Here is a 21,493-nt window from a genome sequence, read left to right as displayed (position 1 = left end):
GTAAGGAGCCTACAGTAGCTGCTTGTTTAATATAATGGGGTGTATTCAATGGGGTGTATTCAGCGCCGTGGGCGAGTGGCGACAGCGAGCAGGGCTTCCTGCTTGCTGTCACCTCTCACCCTGTCAGTATTCAACACCCCCCCCCCCCTCATACGGCAATTCCCCCTCGCTCCATTTTTTGACCGAGGGGGAATTGGCGTATGCGGCTCCAGAAGCAGTGAGACTCACGGCTAAATACAGTGAGTTTTCTGCATTAGCCGCAGGCCTCGCTGTTTTCGGGAATTCTCGCCGTCCTGTGACGGCGAGGATTTCCCTGGAACGTTGAATAGGGCGAGCGGCTGGCAAGGGGGTTAAACAGCGAGGATCGCTGGATTTCTGCAATCCTCGCTGTTTAACCCCCCTTGCCGGCCGCATTGAATACTACCCAAAGTGTGACATAGTGAGGTTATGGGGACTATGGAGTTTACTTACAAATGGTTGATTCGCATAGATTTTTAGAGATTTCAAATTGATTAAAATTGATCTAAATGTTGAACTTCCAGGGCTTAAACCCGTATTTACTAACCTTTTAAAGTAATTTGTTTTTATCATTTAGTAAAAGTGTGATTTCAGTGTTTCAGCCCCTGTAACCAGCATGATTTGAAATCGATAAAAGATGACTTTAAGGAAATAATCCCCTTGTCTTCTTCAAAAAAAGGTGTGTGTGTGCGCGCGTGTGTATACAGTATGTGTGTGGTGTTGTGTGTTATGGTTTTGTCTTTCTCTTGGATGTGCCTCAGAGGCTATTGCGTTGGATGTAATAGTGTGTACACACAGTTAGATTTGGCTTCCAATGTTCCCGATATAGGGAACATCGGAAGCCAAATCGCATGCTTTTTTAGGGTTTCAGAGCCCGATGCGCACTCCCGTGTGAGCGCATATCGGCAGCCAGATAGAGAGGGCAGGCAACACTATATAGTGCAGATCTGCACTATATAATGTAAATTGTGCCCCTCTGTAATGCCGTGAGATGCGAGTCCCGATGCGATCTGATCGCGCTGGGACTCGAATCTTACGGCAGAATCTGCCATGTGTACACACCATAATTCTATTCATAGAACAACTCTGAACATGAAAATAAACATGTTCTTGTTTAAAATTGTATTTTCACAATATTTCTGATAAACACCACTTTAAATTCCAAAAAGTACAGTATATTGTTACAGAACTTTTTGTTTACATACTATATGTCCAGTTATGTAGTGAACATCTTCTTTCTAGATGATCTACTTGGCTTTGTTTTGCTTCTGCTGCTCTACGTGTTGCTGTGGATCTAGAGCTAGTCACACGGTAACCTCTTCATGACAACAGTAGCTATGCTGAATCAGGTGCTAAACATGCAAAACAAACACAGCTGATAATCTTTCTGTTTTTTCGCATGCTCCTGTTCCGAGAATGCTTGGTCAAAAAAATGTTTTGTTTCAATCAGTGTGTGTACATCTGTAGGACATACACTGCACTAATTATTACAGGAAAAAACAGAAGATATTACTTGTGCTGCAGCTAAAGGTTTTCATGCATCATGCCCTTTGACCTCTCCTGTCAGGTTTTCAGTCATGGCACTGGGCCCAGTTATTTGGCTGTACGTCAGAAGTACAGCCTGCTGGGCTGGATTACTGGCTCTATTTGTGGAGACGCCTTGAGCTATATAAGCGCATTGCAGACAAGCAGAATTTTCTTTTCTCTTGTGAACTGCTGCAGTCAGTCCCGTGGTAAGAATGTAAACAAGTAACCCCATGTAAACAAGCGAGCTGCTCGGAACCAACTCTGCCCATAGCATGCTTAATAGGGGCTCTAACTAGCTAGGCGTACTGTCAAAGAAATGTAAAAAGTAATGGCTAATCTGTATATTCAGGAACATTATGAACCCATCTAAGTATAAGTGCTGTATGTGCATGTGCTTTTTAAATGTATGTCTTTTCTGTAGCCAAATCTATTGAGTTTAACAGAATTCTTTTTTTTTTTTTCTCAGTTTTGTACAGTACAAAGGGTTAAAGTATTTCTTGGAATAACAACAAATTATTATTCTAGTGTTTTCATTAGGTAAAGATGGTTTATCTTCTGTCATTTGCAAATAATTGAAATGTAACTAAATTCCTATGTTTTGGGGATTTACTGATTTATATATGGCTTTTCTTTATGAATTGTGTGCATGGTATTGTATTTTTTTTTTTTTTGTCGGTTATAGTCAAATAATATTGTAATTAATTGATTGTTTGCAAACGGTCGATTGCTGCCGTTATGAGTATGTTGCTATAAGTTTTATTTCTTTACTTGATTCTTTTGGACACGTCAGTGCTTTAGAACACGGTTGACTAAATGAATTAATATGCATAACAAAAGCAAATACTCTGTTTTATGATGGCTATATTGTGTCTGGTTCCTAGATCCATATGGAAATGTAAGAGCCACTTAATGGCTGCTAGGGTGTATTTATGTTTAGACAAAGTGTACAGCAGCTATGGTGAGCTGAATATTGTTACCACCTCTTTCGTTATCGAACTGTGCAGATGTCTCAATCTGTATACTTCCCTTATCTCAGGAAAAGAAACCACAGAGGTACTGATAGGAATTGACTTGAGCTTGCATGTGAAACAGAAACGAAAGTAAGAAAAAAAAAATGCAGGACACTTAGATAAGAGACCCTTTAGGAATGTACTTTAGCTTTGCTGAATACTGCCAATTGCATCAGAAATGTTATTTATAAGGCACAACTACGTTTTTTTTAAGACGCAAATAGTGCATGATGTGTAGAAGCGCAGTATAGATTAAAATGCTAATTAGAAGAACACAGAAATTGATTGTGAATAGAACTGATCTTTCTATCTAGTAGTCTGTGTAGCATCTTCTGAAGGTAATTTGATTATTAATACAAAGTTTTGTTTCAGGATTCTAAATTGTAAAGCACATTGGCACATGCTATTTTATTAGGTCTAGTTGTTGTTTCTCCCTATGTTCTATGCATTGGTGGATCCAGAGGTGGTGAGTTTTCGATTGACCAAGTTCCTCCTGCTTTATGATTGGTAGCCACTGCTATCCTCCAGTGTGTGTGCCACTGTGACTGCACGCTGTTTGTGCCGAGAAGCAGGCAGCGAATGTTGCCAGGCAGTTCCACCTTTCAGATGCCAGGTGTTAGTGTGACCACAGGCAATCTGCCCCAGCTGTACTCCCCCTTCCTGGATCTGTCTCAATGGGTTGGGATCATTTAGTCTACATCATGATGGTCGACAGTCATTAGGTCATCACCATTAGGTCGACGTGGGAAAAGGTCGACATGCTTATAGGTCAAAAGGTCATTAGTTTGACAGGTCATTATTTCGACAATGTCTAGGTTGACACTCAAAAGGTCGACATGGGGTTTTTCACAGTTTTTTTTACCTGAATGTCAACACAGTTGACATGGACACAGTTTGAAGTGCACCGCATCGCTCACTGCGCACCAATGCGTCGGGCACGGTGCCTCGCTGCACACTATTTTATTCTCCCACCATGCCCTAGTGGATGGTAGGGCATGAAATTTCACCTGTGGGCACGTCGGCTCAAAAAACAGTGAAAAACCCCATGTCAACTTTTTGACTGTCGAACTAATGACCTTTCAACCTTTTCCCATGTCGACCTAATGACTGTCACAACCATGCAGTTCCCCCCCCCTTTGCTCCGGCGATCGGAGCTCCCCTGACCTGCCCGCCAGCCGTCGCTCATTTTACAGTGACGTCAGCGGCAGGCTCGGGTATGGTCGGCGTGGCTCGGGGGGGACTCGGGAGCGCTCAGGCATCAGAGTTCTCCCGAGCCCCCGCAAACTTCCCCCAGCCTGCCGCCGACGTCACTGCTGAATGTGACAGGCGGTCGGCTAAGGCAGCGGTGGCAGGGAAGCTCCGAGGTACTAATACCGGAGCAGAGGTGAGGGAGGGGGGCTTACAACTTCCTATGGTGGTTTTGCTATGGCAGAACAAACCTGCCCTGGTAGGTTTGTCCTGCCCCAGCAAAACCCACCACTCAAGGGGTCTTGGGTTAACACTTCTTAATACTTGTTTCAGTGAATATGATTTCTCTGCTTTGTAACTGTTGCTTTTATTGCTTTCATCTTCATCACACAAAAAATACCTTGGTTACTTGGCTCATTTTAATATTCTTCGTTTGTTTGGGAGTAATGTAGAAATATGGTATTTGGTTAAGCCCTCAAGTAATAGAGATCCTGTAGAATAGGAAATACTATAAGATTAACCCCTTCCTGACAGAGCCAGTTTTTGCGTTCCTGACAGAGCCATTTTTTTCAAATCTGACATGTTTCACTTAAGTGGGGATAACTTTTTTTTGCTTTTACTTATCCCAGTGATTTTGAGATTGTTTTTTCGTGACACATTGTACTTCAAATTAGTGGTAAATTTGGGTCGATACAGTCTGTGTTTTTTTGTGAAAAATACCAAAATGTTGTGAAAAAATGGAAAATTTAGCAATTTACAAAATGTCACATTTTCTGCTTGTGAGACAAATAAACATACCACTCAAAATAGTTAATAACTAACAAAGACCATATGTCTACTTTATGTTGCAATCATTATTTCAACCTCCTTTTCATTTTTTTGGACACTAGGAGGCTTCAAATATGAATAGCAAATTCTCAAATTTTCAAGAAAATTTCAAACACTGATTTTTTTTAGGGACCAGTTCAGTTCTGATGTGACTTTGAGGGACTTGTATGTGAGACACCCCCATAAATGATGCCATTTCAAAAACTGCACCCCTCACAGTATTCAAAACAGCATTTTGGAAGTTTGTTAACCCTTTATGTGTTTCACAGGAATTAAAACAAAGTGTCGGTGAAATTTCAAAATTTCTTTTTTTTTTGCAGAGTTTCAATTTTAATACATTTTTCTAATGAATACAGTAGATTTTACTAGAGAAATGTGACTAAAAATTGATTCCCCCAATTCTTTTGTTTTCATAAATATCCTATATGTGGCCCTAGTGTGCACGGTGACCAAACCACAGGCTTCATAATAGGAGCACCTACTTGATTTTGGAGCCTCCTTTTTATGAGATTTTTTTTTAGGCACCATGTAGGTTTCTAGGCACCATAAGTGCTAAAAGTTAGGAACCTCCCCCACAAGTCACCCCATTTTGCAAACTACACCCTTCAGGGAATTCATTTAGGGGTATAGTGTACATTTCAAACCCCCAGGGGTTTCACCAATTTTGATACAACTGGGCTGTGAAAATGAAAAAATTTAATTTTTCATTTTCACAGCTCAGTTGTATCAAAATTGGTGAAACCCCTGGGGGTTTGAAATGTACACTATACCCCCTGATGAATTCCCTGAAGGGTGTAGTTTGCAAAATGGGGTCACTTGTGGGGGGGTTCCACTGTATGGGTGCTTCAGGGGTCATTCAACCAGAATCTGTGCTGCAAAATCCAAAAATCACTCCTTCCCTTCTGAGTCCTGCCATGCACCCAACTGGTATTTTTTGGTCACATGTGAGGCATTGCCATACTCGGGAGAAATTGGGGCACAGATTTTGGGGTGCTTTGTCTCCTTCATTCCTTGTGAAAATGAAAAATTTTGAGCCAGATCTGCATTTTTGTGGAAAATTGTCTCCTTCATTCCTTGTGAAAATGAAAAATTTTGAGCCAGATCTGCATTTTTGTGTAAAAAAATGTAATTTTTTCCACAAAAATGCAGATCTGGCTCAAAATTTTTCATTTTCACAAGGAATGAAGGAGACAAAGCACCCCAAAATCTGTGCCCCAATTTCTCCCGAGTATGGCAATGCCTCACATGTGACCGAAAAATACCAGTTGGGTGCATGGCAGGAGTGATATTTGGTGGTGGAATGAATGGTGGGTGCTATGTCGCATTAGCAAGACCCCCGAAGCACCAATACAGTGGAACCCCCCCACATGTGACCCCATTTTGGTCACCAGCTTTGGGAGGGGGGCTGGTGCTGCGGCTGGTGGGGGGTTGGGAGGGGTGCTGGCGCTGCGGCAGCCGGGTGGGTGGGAGGGAGGGGGGGCTGCCGGGTGGGATGGGGGGGCTGGCGATCGGTGGTGATCGGTGCTGTACTTAACAGCACCGATCACCACCGATCACTGTGTTACCGAGCGGCTTAGCCGCCGGTAACACAGAAAACGCTGCAATTGGCTGTTCACATTTGAACAGCCAATCGCAGCGATCGCCGCGAGGGGGGATGTCTGCTGTCAGGGACAGCAGACATCTCCAAACTGTCACCGCGTCTATAGACGCGGTGACAGTTTAAAACCATGACGTATATATACGTCTTCGGTCGGGAAGTACCTCCCGACCATGACGTATATATACGTCATATGTCGGGAATATCTTTCTATATATATATATATATGTGTGTGTATATATATATATATATACACACACACACACACACACACACACACACACACACACACACACACACACACACACACACACACACACACACACACACACACACACACACACACACACACACACACACACACACACACACACACATATATATATATGTGTGTGTGTATATATATATATATATATATATATATATATATATATATATATATATATATATATATATTATATATATATATATTCAGTACATATATTTATTTTTACTGTGCAGCTTGATGCTGCTGCGGGGGGGAGGAGGGCTGAGCTGCCTGCTGCCGGGGGAGCCGGGGGAGCTGCTGCTGCTGCCGGGTGAGTACCCGGCGGGTGCGAGGGGGGGGGCTGCACATCGGTGGTGATCGGTGCTGTACTTGACAGCACCGATCACCACCGATCCCTGTGTTACCGAGCGGCTTAGCCGCCGGTAACACAGGAAACGCTGTGAATGGCTGTTCAGATTTGAACAGCCAATCACAGCGATCGCCGACCGGGGGGGGCACCCCTGCCCCCCCTGGGCGGCGAGGGGGGATGTCTGCGGCCAGGGACAGCAGACATCACCTAACTGTCACTGCGTCTATAGACGCAGTGACAGTTAGAAGCCATGACGTACATTTACGCCATGTGTCGGGAAGTACTTCCCGACCATGACGTAAATGTACGTCAAATGTCGGGAAGGGGTTAAACTACTTGCAGTTAGATGGGCATTAGTAAGGCATTGGCAGTATCAGCATATCCAGATGAAATACAGGTCGAGTATCCCATTTTGGATAACGTATTCCGTATTTCGGAATATTTTTATATTTCAATTAGGTATTTTTAGGTATTTTGCATTTATGTTTTATAAACACATCAAACACATGGTATACACACAATTATATTTTACTTGTGCATGAAACAAGGTTTTGAAACATGGAACAAATTGTGTGTACTATCTCAGATACTGAATTTAAAAGCCAAAGAATCATTTTCTTGCTAGTTTACATATCATATGTATCATATAAAGAAAGAAAGTTTTGTGATATATTACAGAGGGAGTGCATCCATAGTATTCACCATTCACCACCAGAGATTATACGAACCTCACCAATGTTACAATTTAATGTTAACTTGTCATGTGCTTACAATTATTGACATCCACACACAAGGATTCCTGCCATATATGATATTCGTTTGTCATCAAAACAATTGATTTAGCCAATCACACTATGTGATTGGAGCAGCTGACTTTGGCGATAGGTATTTGACAGAATTAACAGGAAAGCGGCACCTAGAGCAGTTGCGTTGAGCTCATGTTTCACATGCAGCAAAGTACAGATGTTCAGTACTTGTATGACATTGGTCGCACTATGCCCTCATATTGCCAGTGATTGACAGCCACACAATGGTTAGATGTTTATATAGTTAAGATCCGGCCAGAACACACAGGGGTTAATGTATGAAGAGTCGTTATGAGGGAGAAGCAATATCCATTATTTGTACTGATACCAATTCTCCCCCATGTATGACAGGAGTAGACGCGTGTTCAATTACAGGAGCACTATGCATCCCCTTTTGTTATGGCTGCTGTTTATCAGGATATAAATAGATATGTGTAGGTGCCTATGGGGGAGTGCTGCAGCCCACTGTGGGGCTGATGCAAACCCCATCGCTGGCCTTCAGATTCACAGCCCTGCCAAGTCTTGGAGGGTCGCGCATGGTCTGCAGTGTGCAAGCCTTCTGTGCGGCCACAGCCAGCATCTACCCGTGATAGTAGGCTGTATACTGTCTGATTAACAGCCATCCGGCATTTGTGGGCTGCACCTCAGCATTTTCTGGCAGTGCCGTAAAAAAACACAGGTGGGCCGGCCATTGGGAGGGAGGGCCGCTGATGTCATCAGCCGACCTGATTTCCCCATGGCCATTGCAGCACTGTGTAAATAATGACTTATGCAGTGCTGTACATGGGGGTGAGGAAGGGTGGGGGATTCCTTTAGCTGGTAAGTGATTATGACAGGAATTACCCCTCTTTGCATGTCTGTGATGCCATATGCAACTGTGTGCAGGAGAGGGATTGTACTCTGGTGAAGTGACGGGATAACTGATCACAGGGCTTCAAAAAGTTGCAGCCCTGGGATCAGGTCTGAATCGGCACTCCAACTGTAGGTTTCAAATTCACACAAGGTACCAGTGGGGTATGAAAAAGTATGGGCAGAATAGTCAGTAATTCTACAAGATTTATTTTTAGTTTTCTGATTGAACACATCCCACCTACTTCTAAATTTCTACACATGTTACATCTGCCCCACCTGCAGTGCAACATGTTTTTACCTACTTTCTTGCTGTTTTGCTTTACATACATACCTGTATGGTGAGTTACAGCAATAGACCGGTAAACAATTAGCTAGTACCGCAGCTAATGTATTTGGCCTAGTGCTATCCAATTATTCCTGATATGCTTCTAGTGCCCAAGGCATCTGAAGCATAATATTGGATAAGCAGCAGTTGGAGCTGCAATAACATGTGGGATCGGGAACTTATCCAGTATCCCATGATGTTAATAGCCTTTGAGTTCAGTGGCTATGCGGGATGCCAACCAAACTTGGGCAGATTTTTAAAGGGGAAATCATTTACAATACATTGTTTTGTCCTGTAAATAACAGGCTATGCAATATATAGAACAGCTTATGGGTCTAATAGGATACCGGCCATAGTCTTGTATATGTTACTGAAGAAAATTATGTTTTCTTAGACCTGTTTTTCTCCAACAGAGAAGTAGCTGGTTAAGACTTCAAGTTATTTGGAAAGAACACCATGGTTTTTGAATAGCTATTTTTTAAACATATTTTTTTTAACGCGGTGCTTTACAGGTTTTATTTTCTTAGGATGAAATTGGTTTTGTTAACATTCTACTTACACACTACAGAAGGTATTTTGAGGACACCATTATGATGGATGGGGGAGGGAGATGACCGTGAACATTCTGTTCTTTAATTTTCTAGTACTTCCCACAGTATTCAAGCATGCAAAACCTATCATGGTTAATTATTGCGACCTACTGATTACTTCCAAAATAAGTGTACTTCAGATTAAGACACTAAAGTCATTTCAGGCCTTCATGAGACCTTTGAGTTGCACACATATACTTGGTGGTAGGTATGCATGGAACATACTTTCTATTGTTTTATATACTACTGTTAAGTGATTTTTGTGTTTTTATTTTGCTATGGATATATACAGCTTATTACATTTTCACTTGCACCATGTTATGTAACTTAGTTGGCACCTCTTGTTAATGATTCTATATATTTAATGTAGTGATCCTTCTAGGGTGAGTAAAGGGCAGGACAAAGAGGTACAGGGGCAGCATGAGTGGGGCGGTATCTACAACGGCGACAGACGGGCAGGCTGTTCCAGCAGGGCACTGGTAGAGGGGCCGGGTGCATTTTTCTATTTAAAAAATGGGCAGGGCACAGCACTCTGCTAAAACGGCCTAAAGTGAACACAATGATGTGTGTTACAACAAGACAACTCCGAGCTTCTTGCTTCATTTTCAAACCACATATACAGTAGGGTGCTGACTTAAAGTTAAATACTTCCTTGTTCTTTACTAGAGTAGTGGTTCCAAAAATCTTTTAAATCATTTGAAATTTATATACGGATGTTATAATCTACTTTTTTGTGTAGTGAGTAACACTTTTTAATATTCTTATCGTTTCAGATGCCAGAATTTCAAAAGAAAACCGTCCACATAAAGGACCCGGCAAGAGTAGAAGAAATAATATGTGGGCTGATAAAAGGGGGTGCAGCCAGACTGCAGGTGTGTACTGATAAGGCTGTGTAAGTTAGGGGTTTTGGACACTAAACCTTTCACTAAAAGAGGGGGAGGTATAGCTCATAGACATGGTCTATGATGACATGGGAAAGGTCGACATGAGTTTTTCCTTTTTTTTTTCTGGTGCTAATGTCGACACCTGAGTGTGTGAACCCCCAATTAGTGTACCGAGTTCCCTCACATTGACCAGGTACCTCGCTGCACTTGGCACACTTTACCAAACCCAATCAGAGTCCACGTGGATACTGAAGTATGAAAAAGTAAAAAAAAAAGATTCCCCAAAACCTTGTGCATGTTGACCTAGACCTTGTATGTCAGCCATCCGCTTACCACTAAGACAGGGTAGTTTTAGATGATCATTATTTGCTTGCTGGAATGTATGTTATTCCAAAAGAGCATAATTTAAGAGTTGACCATGTCCACATCCCGATAATTACTGACCCGTAAGCAGGCCATAATAAGGATTGTATGGAGATCACTGGTTTTGGTTTACAGACCAGCATCTCAAGTATAAATAATAAGAATAATGTTGGAGCAAGGAAAGGGAAAAAGTGACTTATTCCCTGCGGTGCTTTGTTGGTGTCCTATAAATGGCATCTTATAAAAAAAACTATCTGCCTTCTCCAAAAAGAAGATAATACGATTACCAGACATGCACAGCATCCTAAAGGGGCATATACATGGTTTAATATTGGCTATGATCGGTTTGGGCTATGCGATTTCCCTTGAACTTCCCAGTGCCCAGCACCACATATATTGACTACACGCTTTGTGACTGTGGCAGATTTAGACTAGAAATAAATTGCATGAATTGAGCTGCCTGCCTATTTCTTCTTGTGATACCGTCACCGTGGTGGTGCGCAGGGTGCAAAATATATTTTATGTTCTCTACCGATATGGACTATATAGTCCATATCGCACTGTCTGTATGTCCCTTAAGGGTCAATTCGTGCAGTGTTTATGTTGCCTTTTTGTTTTCTTTAAAACCTATATTAAAAAAAAAAGGCAGCAAAGTACTGGTGAGATATTACAAGCCTTTTCTACACAGTATTTATAGTGATGTGTGGGCCTTAACAATTGCACTATAAAATAATGCTATGAAAACAAGATCGCACAGTTGCCAAATGCTAAGTTTAGTGCCAAGGATAGCATTACATTACAGAGCTTTTTTGAAAAAGAGTGCAATAATTCCAATCCGTTACATGCAACATTTGCAGCGATAACTTTAGCTTTTTATGTAGCTTTTCCTACTTGTTAATGTTGTGTCCTGATAATTTGATAATTGGTGTAATCCGCTGGCTAATGCCAGATCTGTGCCATGGCTGGTAAACACACGAACGATGACTATTTATTAGAAAGATCCTGACCTCTGTTTACTATTTTGTTCACCTTGAGGACTGTTATAAAAAACATTATTAAGAAGCAATTGTTGACCACCATGTTTCATTCTATGCTTCTCGCTATGAAAATTTGCAGTAATACGTATAATATTTTCTCATTAAGGTTATAACAGATTTTGATATGACTTTAAGCAGATTTTCTCACAATGGAAAGAGATGTCCCACCTGTCACAGTAAGTGTATTGTATATATTAATATTCATATTGCATGTTTCTTTTGTTCTCTCAGTGTCTAGTGCTTAGTGCTTGCTCTATACAATCTGTCCCTGGTCTGGACCCCAACATGTGTACTCAACATTTGTGTTCCCTTTCTGTAAAAGTAAATAACGTGTTTTCTGATATAAAACTAAAGGACGATAGACAATTGTGATTTTGTACACATCTGATGGATAGTGAAGTAAAAACCATTACCATATGAAAAAAAAAATCAGCTAAACTTTTACTTTTTTATCCACAGATGTTATTGATAACTGCAAATATGTAACTGATGAATGTCGAAAAAAGGTTTGTAGTTCTTTTGTGCACTGTTCCCTTCTGTGAGTAGGTGTGGCACTCTTATTTACTCTTAGGAGAAATATATGATGATTAGATAAAATAAGAAAACAGAACCTTTGCTTGCCTGTGGTTTTCCTGTATCCCTGAGCTGGCGTTCCATTGTTTTGGATGTTCAGGATCTATGCTTTTAGTTTGGTTCATTTGCAATATACAGTACTTGTTATATGTAGGGAACCAAGCATGGATTTATAGAGCAGCTCTCCGATGTATTCTTCCCTGTAATTCTAGACAAGAAAAAGTTATCTAGATAATTTAGATACAGAGCTTCCCGGAATGGCCAATGAACTCGGACACTATTACATCCAACCAAGGGTAAAAGAGGATGAAAATCTACTTTTTGCTATCGGTGCTTAATCATGTGCTTTCTGAAACAGGTGTATTTGAGCATCACCTCTGCGCGGTTTACCTGTCAAAAGACGCACCTGCGTGCATGTATCAAACTAAGGCAGTTAACAGGCAGATTTTTATTTTTGCAGTAATATCTTACATATATTATTTTATGCGTTTGTCTATGACTAAATATAATGTTGTTCTGTATGATGTGCAGTAAACTCCTTCTATTTCTTTTAGTTATATGCACTGAAAGAAAAATACTATGCAATTGAAATTGATCCAAACCTTACAATCAAAGAAAAGTACCCATACATGATTGAATGGTAAGTTCTGACAGATACACCACTAACTTGTTACTCTGTCAGCATTTATTTATGAATTTATTCCAGATTTCATGCAAAAGAAAACTGGAAGGGGGTTTGGGTGTGTACAGTTTTATTCCCGCAGGGTGCCCGAATGTATCACGCCTTATCAAAAAATATAGGGAACTATAATCTGCACTAGTAAATGATATTGGTTAATATATTTGTAAATCATAAATACCTTCTATTTATAAGATTTATTGGGAACTCTGTACAACCTTGCAATGGATAGACATTAGGAGAACACTGGACGGAGTTCCGATTGGGGGACACACCTCAGCATAACAAAGCCCCTGATCTTGGCAGCGCCATCATTTTGTCGGGCTGGTGACTAGCTACTATATAATACAGTGTCTAACCTCATGTTTAGTGTTTGTCAAACACTTTACTACAGAGATCGGTCCTGTAAACCCCATGCATATTCTTTTACAAAAGGTTTAGTTCACCACAAAAACAGTTAACTTTGTTTACTAAATGATTAACAACTGTTAATGTTATTGATGGCTATGGTAAAAGTTGTTCTTTACCACTAAAGAAATGTGTTGATTTTAATAATGCCAGGTCCTTTTTCAGGACATCAAGATACTGAGTTCAATACACTGTCAGTCAATCAATCAATAATTCTGTCACTGCTGTAATAAGTCAATTTATCCACCAAATATAACGCCAGATGTCAACCACAATGGGAGGCAACCTGTCCTATTCAGGGATAGGGAACATGATAGGAATATTACATACACTAACTATAACATTACGTCATATTTTTACTTACATATATGCACGTCACTTATTTTTTAGCCCAATCTTTATCCACAAATGAGCATTGTCCACTGTGCATGTGCACGTATTTACCTACAATCCAACCACGGCACCTGACCCATTATAACTTAGCTTCTTATCACTGTAATGTATTTACAGCAATATACATGTAGCGATCACCACAGATACTCACCTTACACTTGCATATTTCACATTATCCTTTTTTCACACTTCTGCACTCACATTATTATATATTATATTTTTTCACGTATTTTTTGAGTATCTCTCCATATTTTACTTAGACAATTACTTCACATCCATGCACTAATACAACCAACCTAGATTAGGCACAAATACCCCCTTTGTAATATATAACACTATCCGAGATTCGAACCACAAGCGCATACATATAGCCACTAATTTTCTTGTATACAACCTGGCATTAGGGAAATACCCCATTTATGCATGATACATATACGTTATGGACATTATTGGGGAGCAAAATAGAAGAGCATATATACAGCCCTCCATTTTGCTGCGTCTATCCCAGCTACGGAGACCTACTAACTCTGTATAAAGTACACACCCGAATAGGACATGTAGGAAATTGCATGAAATAAACTACAAGCAGTATATCATAAGGCACATACTTATAACACTCAACTTGGTTTTATTACTAATGAATTTGCCTGCATCTATATCGATGCAGATAAGAGGGGGAACCTACAATGACAGGATAACTATTATTATCAGTATGGACATTTGTACACAATCAGCACTTGCTGGTCATAAGGGAACCAATCACAGGACTCAATGCCTTTTGAAAAATACAAATAAAGATTTGGATTGGCTCCAAAAAATAACGCCCATGGGAGCGTGGATCCCATAAATATAGCCCGAGGAGGGCTGGTCTGATACCTAGGTTATGCTTGAAAAAGCCTGTAGGGCGAAATGCGCATTGGCAATCTCTCTCTGTAATCCATTTTTAGACTTAGCCAATGTGAAATACTTGTATGTGTATTGTTGTGATCATTAACTTACTGTGCAGCGATAGTGGAGAGCCTACAGTGCCAAGCGCATACAGACGCGCTGGAACACGATATCTGAGAGGGAAAAGATCACTGACAGCGTGCTGATGAGACCGGAGGGCGCTGTGTAATGCCCCGGCAGGGACTTGCTCTATCACCTTGAGCATATATCACTTAAAGTGTATGCTACTTTAGAAGGGAATAGATCCCTGCTTAAAAAATATAAATCCTTGCATGTGTGCCTGTGAGACCGGAGAGCGTTGATCAATGCCCCGGCACAGACTTGCTCTATTGTCACGCTAATAGATCGCTCAATGTGTATGATGCCTCAGAAGGAATAAATCCCTGACAGCGTGCCCGTGAGACCGGAGAGCGCTTATCAATGCCCCCGCACAGACTTGCTCTATTATCACGCCAACATATTGCAAAATGTGTATGCTACAGTGGTTTTGAGAGACCGGAGAGGGCTGATCAATGCCTTGGCACAGACCTGCTCTATCACCACGATAATATGTCGCATAGTGTGTACGCTATCTGAGAGGGAAGGGATCCCTGACAGCGGGTTTGGGAGACCGGAGAGCACTGTTTGATGCCCTGACTTTTACCTGCACTACTATAACATTAACAGACCACTTAGGGTATACGCTACCCGAGAAGAACCAGTCCACGGACAGTGTGCTCCTAGAGTCTGGGGAGCGCTTATTGATGTCCCGGTGCTTACCTACTATATCATTACGCCAATAGATTGCCTAGTGCATAGGTTCCCAAACATGATCCTCAAGGCACCCCAACGCTCCAGGTATTAAGTATATCCATGCTTGGCCACAGGTGACTTAATTAATAACTCAGTCAGTCTGATTAAACCATCTGTGCTAAGCCATGGATATACCTAAAACCTGGACTGTTGGGGTGCCTTGAGGACCGCGTTTGGGAACCTCTGGCCTAGTGTGTACGCAGTGCGCAATACATTGTGCACTAGATAAGATCGGACACAGAGGGGAGGGTGCCAGGCTTCGCGGCAGGCACTCCGTCCATCTGCGCCCCGGCCAATGTATGCTAACATAGCATAGTCTATATCCAATTTACGGAGAGGAATCAATACTCACGTTGTGGTCTATCATTAAACTTAGGGGTACTCTTTACCTAGAAGGGCGCCCGTCGCGGGCATCGCGGGTACATTTATGTATGGACGCGACCGACGCGATGCCCGCGATTTCCCATTGAAACCAATGTTAAACATGAAAATCGTGTCGGTCGCGTCGCGGCCGGCCATAAATGTACCCGCGATGCCCGCGACGCGATGCTCCCGATTTCCCATAGGAATCAATGTTAAAAGGCGCGATGGACCCGATTTTACTGTTAAATGCCTCAATCCACCCGATTTGGCCATAGGAATCAATGTTAAATGGGCCACAGAGCCCATTAACCCTTAAATGTCCCCCCAAATTTTTAACGCCACCCCACGATCCACGCCAACCCGAAGCGTGGCGAGCGCAGCGAGCCCGCGAGGGGCGGCGGTACGCGTCCTCCGACCTTTTCATGCCCTACTATCCACTAGGGCGTGGTGTGAGAATATAATAGTGTGGCGAGCCACCGAGCCCGAAGCGTGGCGAGCGGACGCGGATACCTTCACAGTTATGCGCGTCCCCTCGCGGGCTTCACAGGTGTCCGTGGCGAGGCGGACACCTGTGAAGCCCGCGAGGGGACGCGTCTACCTGTGAAGGTATCCGCGTCCCCTCGCGGGGCTCGCCACGCTTCGGGCTCGGTGGCTCGCTGCGCTCGCCACACTATTATATTCTCACACCACGCCCTAGTGGATAAAAGGGCATGAAAAGGTCGGAGGACGCATACCGCCGCCCCTCGCGGGCTCGCTGCGCTCGCCACGCTTCGGGTTGGCGTGGATCGTGGGGTGGCGTTAAAAATTTGGGGGGACATTTAAGGGTTAATTTGGCCTTTTTGGCCCCAAATCGGGTCCATTGAGGCATTTAACAGTAAAATCGCGGTCAATCTGCCGTTTTAACATTGTTCCCTATGGGAAAATCGCGGGCATCGCGGTCATCCCGATTTACCCGCGATGACCGCGATTTTTACCCCCGACGACCGCGATTTCAATCGCTGGCGCCGTTCTAGGTAAAGAGTACCAACTTAGGAGACATAGGGGGAAATTTTACTAAAGGAAATTTGTAAAATATAGGTGTATTTGTATCCAGAAATACACTTATTTTTGACATTTACTATCCTGAAAATACGGAAATTCGTAGTCTTATTGATAGCACATCAATACGGGTCCGATATCTCCAAAACCGATCTTGTGGGGTGTTCCTGGCATGCAGTGGTTTGTACCTACCAAAGTGCTCTAAGGAAGGACAGTTAGTGAACCATTGACACAGAGAGAGATTAGCTTGCCTGGTCGTATCCTACAGAAGAGCTACTGTAGCTCACAGTTACTGAAAAATGAATGCTGAAGACCGGTCAGATAGTCCATGCTTGACCCCTGTCTCCAGCCCTGAAAGCAGCTGCAATGGGCATGTGAGTATCAGTATTAGACCATGGAGTAATGGAAGGTGGGGGCCTGGTCTGATGAAAAGCTTTTTTTTCTTTTACATCCTGTAGATGGCTGGTTGCATGTGTCATTTAACTAAAGAAGAGATGGCACCAGGGTGCACTATGGGCAAGCATGATGCTCTGGGTAACCTTTGGTCCTGGCATTCATGTGGATGTTACTTAAGGAGCCCATACACGGTCCGTTGTGGACCGGCTCCGTTCTGTACTATGCGATGCGCGCTCCCGCGCATCACATAGTACGGTACAAAAAGTATGTGCAGCCTATACTTTTTGTACTAGGTACACATCGTATCGGATCGCAGTGCATGCACAAGGGATGCGATCCGATACGATGTGTGCTGTTTAAGCACAGAACGGATCCGATGAACGGATCGTGTATGGGGGGCTTTAGACACATATTAAATATTCAGACCAAGTAAACCACTTCATGGAAAATTTATTCTCTGATGGCAGTGATAATGTACACTGCCACACTGCAAACCTTGTTCATGTGTGGTTTGAGGAACACGACTGGCTTCAAGGTTTTTGACAAATTCCCCAGATCTAATTCCGATCAAGCATCTGTAGGATGTACTGGAAAGACATATCCAAGCCATGGAGTCCCAAACTCGCAACATACAGGATTTAAAAGATCTGCTGATATTGTGTCCAGATACCACAGGAAGCTTTCGGACTTATTATTGAGTCCATGATCAATGGTCAGAGCTGTTTTGGCTAGATTTAATGCAGCAATTTTAAAAAGTGTGGTATTAAATCTAGCAGCTTACATCACCTACATTTTGTGGCTGCATGTAACGTATAGGTTATTATAGACCCGCACTGTCTGTTGTAATATTATTATTTATTATTATTATTATTCTTTGTTAATTTACATATCTAAAGAATTGCAAAGTATTTGCTATACAATGATTTGACAAATTATGACCTCCAGGTTAGTATTTATTTATTTAATTTTTTTTTGCCTTTTAATATGGCTTGAAGTCCTCCATGGATCCTACTAACTGGCCCTTATTCACGTTGACACGTTCGCATGCACAAACGCACGCATCAACCAACTACTGTCATTGCGCATGTGCAGTGTACGCACAGCGCATGTGCAAACTGCTACATTCCTATTCGCAAGCAACCTTCCAAGCGGTTTCTGCCGTCCGAGCGAAAGATTACCCAGTAGGCGTGATGTAGGCGTTTGTATGGGCGCGTCCAGTATAATGAGCAAAACTGGGCGTACACCTGGGCGTTCACTTGTAGTGGTGGGTTTGGTTTCGCATTACTGCAACACGGATTGTTCCCACACAAGCTCACAAACTTTCGTAAGCTTAAAGCAGGTTTTCAGTTTCGCATAGCATACTTCTTGTGAACTGCTCATTCGTACGCTTAAAACACAGTTGCGAAATGTGGAAGTTATTAGCACCTGACCCCCATTGTGCGCAATTATTGATTGTTTGTTCCAATTAGTTAACTCAGCTCCACTTCACGTTGCATCACCAAACCAAACATGAGCTAACAGACACATTAAAATTATGATGTTTGGGTGAATTGTAAGGCACAAATGCAAATGCACTTAACACATGTATTAATTGCCCTTATCTAACACACCTTTATGTACATTTTCACTCTGCCATGTGTAGCATGTTAGCACTGTCAACATGAGTCGACATGTGTCAACTCACATATACAACATATATCTAATATATCTGCGTAAAATCACAAGACAACGCATGCTCAATGTGAGTACAGGGTGAGTATCCCGTATCCAAAATGCTCGGGACCAGGAGAATTTTGGATAACGGATTATTCCGTATTTCGGAATATTTTAATATTTCAATGATGTATTTTGAAGTATCTTGCATTTATGCTGTATAAACACTTAATATACACACAAATATATTTTATTACCACATAAAATACACACAAATATATTTTAATTGTTCAAAAAACAAGGTTTCAAAACGTGAAACAAAATGTGTGTACTATCTCAGCACTGAATTTGAATGCCAAGCAATCATTGTCTTGCACATATATAGTGCCAGTTACATATCATGTCCCCAGTGATGCTGTTACAAATGTCCCCAGTGAGTTTTTAGCAAAAAAAAAATTTTTTTTCACTTTCTGGAATGTCCATATTTCGGAATAATTCGGATAACGGATATTCGGATACGGGATACTCGACCTGTATATTTTTATTTGCATATACTACAGCATTAAACAAAAATTAAAAGGAACAGAATTTGTACCCACAAAAAGGGAAACATAAAAAAATGGAAAGAAAAAAAAATATATAAAATACTAATAAATAACAAAATACAATATTTTATTTTCGCGGTCGCTTCTGGACTCCCCCTTTGGTGGGTCTACCACACCTGCGTGTACGCAAAAGTGGGGGTGCATTCTGACCTACACCCTGTGAGGTCGAAGCTGCTGGTGTGGGCCGAGTGGAGGATACTTCACTGGCCATATGGTCATTGAAGCGTCTGGCTTCATGGTGGAGGCCCTCGAGACTGTGTGCCATTTTCACAACCACCTGCAGCATTTGATCCTGGCATTCCATAGTGGTGCGGCCCTGCTCACGTATGTCCTGCAGTACATGTGCAAGGGAAATGTTCTCAGCTGCTGTTTTTGCTTGACCACCATTGCTTTCAGTTGTTGATGGTGGTGGTGGAGGAGCAGAAGCGTCAGCCTCAGTGTTGTCATCTGTGAAGAAACAACAGACAAGAAAATATCAGATGTTGCACATACACCTGTCAATCTATAGTGTGCCACTTCAATTTCACATTTACCGGCAGTATCTGCGCCAAACTCATCTGGCCCCAATTCACTGTCCATGCTGGAGACACCTTTAATCTCCTCCTGGGAAATACAGTCCTGGGCCAGTTCCTCCAGTGACGTAAGCTGGAGGTGGTCAGGGAGATTTCCACCACCTGTTTTTTGGCTTGCTGTCCATCTGTTGGACAGTTTCCTTTTAAGGCGTGATTTGAAATCTTGCCACCTGCATAAATGTTTGCAAAATAATAATCAAAAATGATACATATATGTCTGCATTTAACATGTCTATATATGTCCACCGGGTTATGATGCACATGGTTCAATTTCTGCCCATATAAATGTCATACCTTCTTCCAAGCATTACACTACATTAGCATTGTAACACTGACACATTAACTTTATTTACACATGCACTACATGCCATTACACATAAGAAACACCTTGTCATCTTCACCCCTGAAAGTGTAACCATTACCACTATTTTGCACACATTCCACATGTGGTGATACTACCTCTCTTTTCAGCTGCACATACATCCACATACCCATGCCTTCTACATTTGTTATTGTTTAAAAAAACACCCATACACACTTAACAACACACACACACACACAGACACACACAGACACACACACACACACCATATCACACTTGCCTGCGCTTCACATGTTGCCAATCACGGGCCTGAGGAGAGATGGCATTGATGTCGTCGGTGATTTTTTGCCACACCTTATCCTTGGCATTGGTGCTCATTTTTTTTGGCCCAAATTCGATGAGGTCTCTGGCTTTAGGCACTAAAATGCCCAATTCAATTTTAGTGAAAGGGGTGTTGCGGCTTCGGTTAGCCACATCTGTAGGACCCCCAGCACTTTGACCTGCCACTGCAGCACCCACGGACTGATGTGCAGAGTGTGTTGGAATGGCTAGCTGTGAGGATGAGGATGAGCCTTCCCCTTCTTCTCCTCTTCTCCTCTCCATGAGGGCTTCAGTGATGGCAGTGAGTCTTTCAATGATAGCCTCGTGGTCTGAGGTAACGTCTCCCTCTGAATCAGAACTCATTGAGCTGCCAAATGTGCTATGCACTCATGTGTCCATTTGTAGGCTGGCTCGTGTGCTAATTGTTTTTTTCGGACGCCAGCTAATTTTCACAAACGCGCGAGCACGCGTGCGTCAGCAGTGAAAACCTGGCAACATGGCTCTTTAGGTTTGCTAACGTCCATCACTTTATTTGGGTGCGTTCCCACATGTCTAACTTATCCACCACTATCTTTTGGGGCGTCCTCACATGTGTAAGTTATTAAGCGCATGGCACCCGTATTTTTTTTTGTTGTAATGTGCACTGTGGATTCATTAAATTGGAATGTGTCATTCTCAATCCATGCCAGTGTTTAGTGCGTGTTTGCTTGCGCATCATTTGTGTGGTTATCCGCAATCATGGTGTGTGCCTATAAATATGGCGATTGTTGCGTTTGCTTGCGCCTGAT

The 21,493-nt window shown here is 42.2% G+C and overlaps 1 protein-coding gene across 2 annotated transcripts in view; it reads left to right on the top strand.

Annotated features, from left to right (window-relative positions):
• Positions 1-21,493, top strand: part of NT5C3A (5'-nucleotidase, cytosolic IIIA) — a 59,055-nt gene that overhangs the window by 24,508 nt on the left and 13,054 nt on the right. Inside the window, exons 1-5 of one of the 2 annotated variants that reach the window (XM_083188450.1) lie at positions 1,691-1,751; positions 10,132-10,230; positions 11,749-11,818; positions 12,102-12,148; positions 12,770-12,855. In XM_083188450.1, the coding sequence (XP_083044576.1) occupies positions 10,132-10,230; positions 11,749-11,818; positions 12,102-12,148; positions 12,770-12,855 (302 nt within the window). In that variant the 5' untranslated portion in view covers positions 1,691-1,751. Of the gene's footprint in view, positions 1-1,690; positions 1,752-10,131; positions 10,231-11,748; positions 11,819-12,101; positions 12,149-12,769; positions 12,856-21,493 lie in introns of those variants that run through there. The other variant, XM_083188449.1, reaches the window with a different exon arrangement.

The sequence above is a fragment of the Crinia signifera genome, chromosome 5 (assembly GCF_055691185.1).
Source record: "Crinia signifera chromosome 5, ASM5569118v1, whole genome shotgun sequence".
In the NCBI taxonomy this organism is placed as follows: domain Eukaryota; kingdom Metazoa; phylum Chordata; class Amphibia; order Anura; family Myobatrachidae; genus Crinia; species Crinia signifera.
Note: the sequence above shows the minus strand (reverse complement) of the source record. Positions and strands in the feature narration are given on the sequence as shown.